This window comes from Dendrobium catenatum, unplaced genomic scaffold (genome assembly GCF_001605985.2).
Source record: "Dendrobium catenatum unplaced genomic scaffold, ASM160598v2 fragScaff_scaffold_830, whole genome shotgun sequence".
In the NCBI taxonomy this organism is placed as follows: domain Eukaryota; kingdom Viridiplantae; phylum Streptophyta; class Magnoliopsida; order Asparagales; family Orchidaceae; genus Dendrobium; species Dendrobium catenatum.
This window is the reverse complement of record NW_021319292.1, coordinates 21,458-31,440: the sequence shown is the minus strand read 5'-3', so window position 1 is coordinate 31,440 and position 9,983 is coordinate 21,458. Positions and strand designations below refer to the sequence as shown.

Here is a 9,983-nt window from a genome sequence, read left to right as displayed (position 1 = left end):
TCAAGCACTAGGCTACAAGAAAATAAGATGTGAATATGAGAACTCTTAGAAGAGAATAGAACCCAAATGCAAGAGAGTAAATACCCAATATAAAAACTGAGAGACCAAATGCAAGCTTTTATGTCCCAAATGCAACATCATACCACTAGAGCACACATACCCACTCATACACCCACACTAATTAGCAATGATGATCTATAACCCTTTTTTTAATCATATTGGATAACTTTTATAATGATAAAAAAATTAAGAATTAGAGACCATCACTTTAATCCTATTAATGAACTAAAGATGAAAATATACTTAATCATAAATGTCCAACAAAAGGACAATATTGCTTGATTATAAGCTTTGTTCATCTCCAAGCTCATAGCAATATTGGAACTTTTGTTAAAGATTAATATCATGAAGAATATCCATATATGGCAAGAATAATATAGTTCAACATATTGAGACTTTTGAAAAAATCATCATAATTGGTAGAAATGATTATATCCTATCTTTGTTAAGTCCCATAAAAGCACCACCCACTTCTTTATCTTGTTAGGGCATTACACTTCGATATAAATCTAAGGATGTTATGTGCATGTCACATTGACTATGCTATTAATGATTTAAAAAGACAGCATATTTTTGTAGGCATTTTTATGATTATTTCCCATAACTAATGATCGATATTGTTTAATTTATTGTGCTTATGAATGTATAATTTAAGGTCTTAGAAAAGGGATCACGTCACTCTTAAGATTGAACTCAATAATTCATGCATATATTCTATTCTTCTCCTTTTCCATCCCTATTCCTTCAAGGAGAGTTGGACTTCCTAGAATATACTATTTCTTTTCTCATATGAGAATCCCCCTCATCATTGTACATGGGCTGTAGGCTATTTTAAAGCACTCGTAGACACTTGTAACACATGCAAAGAAGAATTTTGTTGGCGATAAAGAAGAAACCCCAAGTGGAACAAGAGATAAAATGAAGAGATCTTGACTATAATAATTTCAACTAAGATTTCTATTGCAAAAGTAGTATCTACTTCCTTTTTTTAGTGAAATTGCGTGGGGGCTTCCTAATAACTCCCTCGAAGATAGATAGTTATCCTCTACAGCTGAGGCAGATTTGAAGATTATCTTATATTAAAACATAGAAGAGGTTCTCTCATTTATCTTCTTTTTGCTCTCTGAAAACCCCCAGAAGAACTAAATTATCATCCGTTCATTATTTATTTTTTATTTTTGGTTGTTTCAACGAAAGTCTTTTCAGATAAATGATCTTTTTCAGCCATCACTCTCTGTAAGAAGAAAATTTATTTCCGGAATTCAAAAGTATAAAGGCCTCTAATTAAGAACGGTGTTGTTATCAGCTACTGTCATCATTAAGGCGAGTCAAGATACAAAGCTTTCATGGGTCCCTCTGAAAGCGGCTGGATAAACCCTATTCTACACGCCGGGCAGATCAAAGGCGAAAGTGACGCAGGGACTCGCTTTCTTCACCTTATCGTTATTTGCCTTTCTTTTCTTAGCATAGACGAATCTAATTGTTAATTGGTTAGAAAGAGAGATTAATAGACAAGCTTGGTTTATATAAACTGTGCCGTTGTTGTTCTTCGCTGATATACTTTTTTTACAAGTACATGTAAAAATAATACAGTGTAGCAGAAGTTAGTTAATTCTCTGCATAATATGTGTTCTTCTTAGCTACCACGCATCTTGTAACGTCTCCAAGCATCTAAAATATTAATATCCTATGCACGGATAGTTCATGCATCTGGTCGTAAAAGGGTAAGGCTTTGTAGCGCTGTGATTGGGAGTTTGACCATCTTTACATAAACCAAAGTTTGAGCACACTAATCATTAATTTTTAATAGTTTTATGATTTAGAGGCTGCTTGATTGCAAGTTAAATTAGCTTAAAGTATATCAAATTCTTTACTTGTGAAATTTCAGATGATTCATTAGATGAAAAGTAAATTTCAATACAGTTATACTTCTCTATCCAATATATTTTCAATGTATTTATAATTTTTTCGATTTGAGTGAGTTTTAAATGCATTGCTTGAGTGAAATGCTACCAAATATCATGGTTAGGGTGGACTTAGGAAGAACTCAATGTGGCCGATCGCTTATCCTTGAATTTTTTCAATAAATACATTTGTCCAAAAATCTATGACTTTTTTTTTAATATTTCACTCCAAAGGTTATATACGTACTGATCATATTTTGCTCACCCTTAAAAGATTGGTTGGTTCCGCCCCTTAAAAAGAGTGATTGATTCTACCAGCTGCGTACTATGATCATTCGTCAGTCCACAACAATCGCTAATTGCTACCACCACCACCCAGCGCCGCTGCAAGCCACCCATATATATATATATATATATATATATCCATTTGAACATATTTGTTTTTATTCTTAGATGACATACCAAATTTTTTTTGTTATTTGGATTAAGTTTTAATCAAAATTAGATAACAGTTCGTGTAAGGTAACATATACATAGATCAAATGCACAAAGCTAATTGCAGTTGAGAGGACCTAGCGAGTCTACACTTGAATGGTTGAGATAACTGAACTAGCTCGAACTATTTTTGAAGTGATAAGTTTGTATTAGTAGAAAATTGATCATAGTTATCCACAGTCATCAAAGACAAGTTACTCAAACAACAACTAGGAACTCAACAGAGGTTTAAAAAAAATGCAAGACAGACATGCATACTCGTCCAATAATACTCGACAGCCAGTACTAATTTGGCCATCACTCAGAAGTCTTCTAAAAATAATCTATACCTGCCCAACTACCAACAGTCATCCTTAGTAATTGTCGTTCTCTTCTTGTTGAGCTCATCCAAGATTTGCCCTTCTTCACAACATCGACTTAGCTGGTAATCAGCGTTGGACCATGCTTATGTTAGTCTGATTTCTATGTAGAACATCTAATAACATGAATATTTCTTCTCACTATAATGAGGGGTTTAAGTGTCTGGCATGTGGAATTAAATATAGCCACGATTTTACCTCTAAATATTAAGAAGTTCAACTCTCTCTCTCTATGGGGGGTAGGGTATGACAAATCAAACAAAAAGATAAGTAATAAATCACAATTTGCGAAACACAAGTAGACATAAGATTTATGTAGAAAATTCAAAACTGGAAAAAATCACGGGGTAGGAGGACTGATATTACCCCGGAGTCTCACATCAGACCGAGATGTCAAGTTCATTAGCCATTTTTGGCGCGAACTTTGGAAGAGGCTGAACACTGAAATCAATCTTTCCTCGGCGTATCATCCCCAGTCGGACGGCCAAACGGAGGTAGTCAACCGCACTCTAGCAAGTATGCTCCGCTGTCTCGTCCAACAGCACCCAAAACGATGGGAAGAGTTCCTCGGCCAGGCCGAATTTGCATACAACTCCATGCCGAATCGTTCGACTGGCAAATGTCCATTTTCAATTGTCTATACTAAGATGCCTAATCATCTTGTAGATTTGACTATCATCCCTAAATGCCATAGCATTGCAGCTGCTAAAACATCCACTCAATGTGCAGACCTCATACAAGACGTTAAGGAGAAATTCACTAGTTCCTACTCTCAATACAAGCAAAAAGCTGATCAGCACCGAAGGCACAAAGTTTTTAAAACGGGCGATCTTGTTATGCTGCGCGTCCGCAAAGAGCGCCTCCCACCGGGTACTCATTCCAAACTTAGTCAAAAGAACATTGGGCCCTTTCCTATATTGAGGCGTATCAATGACAATGCTTACATTGTTGACCTCCCTCCGGATTTTAAAATGTCCAATACGTTTAACGTATCCGATATCCGTACATACCATCCACCGGATGAAGCTCCCACTATTGTGACTTCGCCGGAGACGAGCTCTTCTGAAGACGGGGAGACCTGATGCAGCGCACATGCCACCACCGTTATAAGGGACGCTACTTACTTTTGCTTTCTGGCCACCATACCCACTTATCTGCCTTTTTTCCATTAGCTATTACTTATTTCAGCATTTCTAATATTTAGTATTATTATATGTGCTTTTTTAGTCGCCTCACCTGATATAGCAATTAGAAAGAATACCGGAAGCATATGTACCGGAGCTCAAAGAAAAAGCAAGATAGAAGAAATACAGAAGACTCTTCCTAGCATTGGCACTGTTCCATTGCTTTTCCAGTTTTTCCTTGTTTTTCTTTCCCTGTTTTTGTTTGCAGGTTGTGTTCGTTGGCCAACTCCCAGCTGCTGCACCAGATTTTGGTATCAGAGCTAGCATTTGGTTCCAATGGCGGAGGGGAGTAAACGTCAGGCTTCCGACGGCGATCGAAGCCTTGAAGCTTTGTGGGCTGCTCACAACAGCACCACAAAACAACTAGAAGAGCTTAACGCCGCTTTCTACAGGTTCACAGTGGAAATGCGGAACATAGTGCAGTCGCGTCATTGATACTACGCTGGTGGCAATCATTGGTGTGCTCTTTCGAGTTGGTAGTTTTTCGTCGCTTTAGCCACCATGGACGGTCCTGGTGTGGTTTAAGTGACGCTGGAAGCTTCAACCACTTACTGAGCTCACGTTTTATTGTATTTTCTCTTTATTTTTTCCCTGTTTTTTCTTATGTTGTAACGGTTGTTTTTATTTGAAATGAATCTTGTTTTTTGAAAAAAAAAAAAAAAAACAGTTTGATTTTGACACGCACAATCTAAGGCTTCGTTTGAGACGGCTTTATTATTGCTTTTTAAAGCAGCTTTTTAGTACAAAAGTTAACATTTTTGTACTCAAAAGCTGTTTTAAGAAGTAATAAGAAAGCCATCCCAAACGAAGCCTAAGTTGAACATCCCGAGTCAAATCTCATGAGGATAATTCATTTAGAAATTTAGCTGTCAAGCATATCAGATGTGAAGATTCTCAAGAATGATGAGTACTTTATATAATGTTCATAATTGGAAGGACACATTAAGGGATAGGATGTAACTATATTGATGAGAAAAATTGAAGCACAATTTTTTCCTATACTTTGAAATGGTTTATTTAGGTGTAGTATGGCTTTGAAATGTATAGTTTTGAATATTTTTTCGTGGTATCAGAGCTCTTTATGGATCTTTGGCATTGCTTGTTTGATGCAGCGCACATGCCACCACCGTTATAAGGGACGTTACTTACTTTTTGCCACCATACCCACTTATCTGCCTTTTTTCCATTAGCTATTACTTATTTCAGCATTTCCAGTATTTAGTATTATTATATGTGCTTTTTAGTCGCCTCACCTGATATAGCAATTAGAAAGAATACCGGAAGTATATGTACCGGAGCTCAAAGAAAAGCAAACTAGAAGAAATACAGAAGACTCTTCCTAGCATTGGCACTGTTCCATTGCTTTTCCAGTTTTTCCTTGTTTTTCTTTCCCTGTTTTTGTTTGCATGTTGTGTTCGTTGGCCAACTCCCCGCTGCTGCACCAGATTTTGGTATCAGAGCTAGCATTTGGTTCCAATGGCGTAAGCGCCAGGCTTCCGACGGCGATCGAAGCCTTGAAGCTTTGTGGGCTGCTCACAATAGCACCACAAAGCAACTAGAAGAGCTTAACGCCGCTTTCTACAGGTTCACAGTGGAAATGCGGAACATAGTGCAGCCGATTCCTCCAGTTCCTGTTCCAGCTTCAGTTCCAGTTCCAGATCGCCGCCCTCCGTTTCAAAATCCAAGACCACCAGTTCCACGGGATACGGCTCGGATTGGTCGCAATCAACGACGTCCTCCCACACCGACACCGGATCTTTCCGAATCCGAAGACGAGATTAATGATGAGGCGAACAGAGACTGGCCCGATTCGGGTGAAGATGAAGTAGACGCACTTCCGGCGAGACACAGGGGTCGCGGCTACCCTCGGCACCAAGGGCAGAATGATTTTCGTGTTAAGCTCGACATCCCGTTTTTTGACGGGAAGTTACACATTGAGGACTATTTGGATTGGGAGCGGGCCGTCGAGACGTTCATTGACTATATGGAAATCCCACCTGAGAAACAGGTGAAGTATGTAGCCTGTCGGCTGAGGGGCGGAGCTAGCGCATGGTGGATGCAAATTCAGCAATCACGCAGGCGAGAAGGTAAGGGACCGGTACGAAATTGGTATCGATTGAAACAGTTATTGAGAGGACATTACCTTCCGACAGACTATGAGCAAATGTTATACCATCAGTACCAGCATTGCGCACAAGGTAGCCGATCGGTCTCTGACTATACGGAGGAATTTTACCGTTTGAGCGCACGGAACAATCTTAATGAAACAGAAAACCAGCTAGTTGCTCGTTATATTGGGGGGCTCAGGGATACAATTCAGGACAAATTGGAGCTCAACTCAGTTTGGTCTGTGTCGCAAGCAGTTAATTTCGCACTGAAGGTTGAATTACAACTACAAAGGCACTCCCGTACCCAAACCACCCGTCGGTTTATGCCTGACAATCGACTGGACTTCTCTAAATCACCTACTGCTTCCTCAAAGACTTCCCAAGCTGCCACGCCACAAACGGGTACCGCTAGTGCCAATGTGAAGGGACAAGTTCCAACCAAGACACCTACTCGCGAGAATACGCGTGATAATCCATACGCCAGACCCACTACATTAAAATGCTTTCGCTGTTTTCAATCAGGACATAAGTCCAACGAATGTCCGAATAGGCAACAAGTACAAATGTTAGATGGGGAACAAGATGGGTCCGCGGCGCAGGTCGTGACCGAGACTGATGGCGAGGAAGAAATTTTACAAGGTGACAGTGGAGAGCCTCTAATCTGCATTTTGGAAAAGCTGCTGCTCACACCGCGAACTATGGGGGATTCACAGCGTAATGCACTGTTCCGTACCCGCTGCACCATTAATGGGAAAGTATGTGACCTCCTTGTTGACAGTGGCTGTACCGAGAATATCATTTCTCGCAACGCCGTTACCGCCCTACAATTGAAAACAACTAAGAATCCAAATCCCTATAAAATTAGCTGGGTAAAGAAGGGCATGGAAATCGGCGTATCGGACATGTGTAGAGTTACATTTTCTATCGGAAAACACTACACCTGTGAGGTGTTGTGTGATGTATTGGATATGGACGTTTGCCATTTGATTCTGGGACGACCCTGGCAATTCGATTGCGGCGCTATATATGACTGTCGTGCAAACGTGTACTCTTTTGACTGGAAAAACAAAAGAATCAAATTGTTGCCTGGAAGAAATAATACTACTTCGGCTACCAAAAATGAGAAAGCAGCCATTTGCATTATTCCTGGATCTGCCATGATACAATGTCAGATCGCCAAGTTACCAATTCTAGCATTGATGGTTACCGACAATACCAAGTGTAGCAAGAGCAACCCGCCCCCAGCTCAAATCCAAACCGTTCTAACAGAATACCAGGATCTCTTACCTGCGGAGCTTCCCACAGGTTTGCCACCTATCCGTCAGTTGCAGCATCAAATTGAATTCATCCCAGGAGCCATATTACCGAATTTACCCCACTACCGAATGAGCCCAAAGGAGCATTCCATTCTCCAGGGAATAGTGGATGAGCTGCTTCAAAAACAACTCATACAACCAAGTATGAGCCCTTGTGCAGTTCCCGCCTTGATTGTGCCTAAGAAGGACGGACAATGGCGTATGTGCATCGACAGCCGCGCAATCAACCGGATAACAGTTAAGTATCGATTCCCGATGCCTAGAATTGAAGATTTGTTGGACAAGCTTGCGGGTGCCACAATTTTCTCAAAGCTAGACTTGCGAAGCGGCTATCATCAAATCCGAATTCGACAAGGCGACGAGTGGAAAACAGCCTTCAAGACTAAGGAAGGGCTTTTCGAATGGAAAGTGATGCCATTTGGGTTGTGTAACGCTCCATCGACCTTCATGCGCCTTATGAATGAGTTGCTCAAGCCGTTTCTAGACAATTTCTGTGTCGTTTATTTTGACGACATACTGGTGTATAGCTCTTGCCTTGAGGACCATTTGAATCACCTGAAACAGATTTTTGACTGTTTGAGAAGTAACAAACTGTTTTTAAATGAAAGCAAGTGTGAGTTTGCTGTTCATGAAGTCCACTTCCTTGGATTCATCTTGTCTGCTGCTGGAGTTCATATGGATCCCAGAAAAATTTCGGCTATTCTTGAATAGCCGGTACCTCGGAGCATCACCGAAGTCCGAAGTTTTCATGGCCTTGCTAACTTCTATCGTCGGTTCGTCAAAGGCTTTAGCATTATCATGTCGCCCATTACAGATTGTTTGAAACTTAAATCTTTTGAATGGACCTCCTCGCAACAGCAGAGCTTCGAAAGCATCAAGACTGCGCTCACCTCAGCACCGGTTCTGGCCCTGCCCGATTTCAACAAACCCTTCCAGGTAGATACGGATGCTTCTGCTACCGGTGTCGGTGCCGTATTATCCCAGGATGACAAGCCTGTCGAGTTCTTCAGTGAGAAACTCAGCCCCGCCCGACAAAAATGGTCAGCATATGAGCAGGAATTATACGCAGTCATTCGAGCGCTCAAACAATGGGAGCATTACCTTCTTCATCAGGATTTCATTCTCTGCAGCGACAACCAAGCTCTGCAATACATTAACAACCAGAAAAACATTAACCGATTACATGCTCGTTGGATTGTTTTTTTGCAGAAGTTCAGCTTCGTAATTAAGCGAAAGGCAGATAAGTGGGTATGGTGGCCAGAAAGCAAAAGTAAGTAGCGTCCCTTATAACGGTGGTGGCATGTGCGCTGCATCAAGGACGGCTGCAGTATAGAGAAAATAAAAGGTCGAACCCCGTATGGGGACGCTGCCTGCTTGGCATGGACCCCTGACACATCTGCCAAGCGAATAACAGTCAAGGACATAAACAAATAAGGTTCGAGCTAAATTCTAGGCAACTCCAACACACACACTCTCTCTCAACTACTGTACAATTGAGTTGCAGCTAGCCTTCCTGGCGAAGTGTCCAACCTTGTTTCCTTGTATCAGTTCACTTGAGAGAATATAAATACTAATACATGCATCCTTTCTCACTCTTCTTCCATTTGTTTGTGTTGCATTTTAAGGTTCAACTGATTTTTATCGAACAAATTTGAACCTAATTAACTACTTCGCTTTACTGAGCTTAAAGTTCTGAGTAAGTCTGAGATCAAACTAAGAAAATTGTTTCCAATTTTTTAAATTTTAAGTGGGGATCAATTTGATATCTATCATTCGCAGCATTGGCCTTTAACTCCATCCAGTGCAATAATTTCAAAGTATTATACAATTAATCAAGCTTTAAGCATCTTTCATGACTCCTGTATACACCACCAATTAATGACTAAGCCCTTAGAATATTGCAACGACCCATCTTTGTTAATGTTAAAAGGTCGTCGTCAGTGGCAAGGCAGGCCAGCTTTAAAGCCAACAAGATGGTTAAGCACGACAAGTCACCCTTGGCTCACGACAAAATATCTAATTAGTCCTTTGACTTACATGCATGAATGGCTAGCAACCATGTCATATTCCTAGCTAGCTAGGTTGTCTAGCAACTTGAGCAGTGCTTTGCTCAACCGAAAGCCAACGGGCTGATTTCGCTCGAGAACTATAATATAATTATAATCACTTAATTTAACACTATTTCGAATGCAAAGTTTCTCACATACTGAAAAAAGCTCGCCTTTTTTACTTTGTTTTTTTCTATATATGATCTTAGCTATATATGAATAATGCAAGAAATTAAAAGTCTTCATCCATTGATGTAATATTACGTTGCTAATTATCAGAGATAAGCATATATATTATGTTCACTAATTATCATCTATGGTAGTTGTTTTTCTCTTAGGTTTTAAACGGGGCATAGTAGTGTTTGAGAACGTGGCTGGGTAATTTGTTTATTCTATGGTTTACTAATCATTTATTTCTTATTCCGGTGTTTATTCTATGGTTTACTAATCATCCAATCTGATTCTGATTTTAGTGAGAATTTTTTCCTTAGTGCTTGTAACTAGATTGA

At 40.1% G+C, this 9,983-nt stretch overlaps 1 protein-coding gene across 1 annotated transcript; it reads left to right on the top strand.

The window, feature by feature from the left end:
- Window positions 1-4,278: 4,278 nt before the first annotated feature.
- LOC110102428 lies at window positions 4,279-8,137 on the top strand. The gene is made up of 2 exons (XM_020830765.1): window positions 4,279-4,394; window positions 5,374-8,137. Exons 1-2 carry the CDS (start codon window positions 4,279-4,281, stop codon window positions 8,135-8,137), a joined length of 2,880 nt encoding a protein of 959 aa, XP_020686424.1.
- The last annotated feature ends 1,846 nt before the right edge of the window (window positions 8,138-9,983 follow it).

What these genes read in the sequence shown, in the direction of transcription:
- LOC110102428 (XM_020830765.1), top strand. Translation starts at nt 4,279, where the DNA reads ATGGCGGAGGGGAGTAAACGTCAGGCTTCCGACGGCGATCGAAGCCTT. An exon ending in CTTAACGCCGCTTTCTACAG is followed by an intron (nt 4,395 to 5,373) that starts GTTCACAGTGGA and finishes TTGCTTTTCCAG; the next exon opens with TTTTTCCTTGTTTTTCTTTC.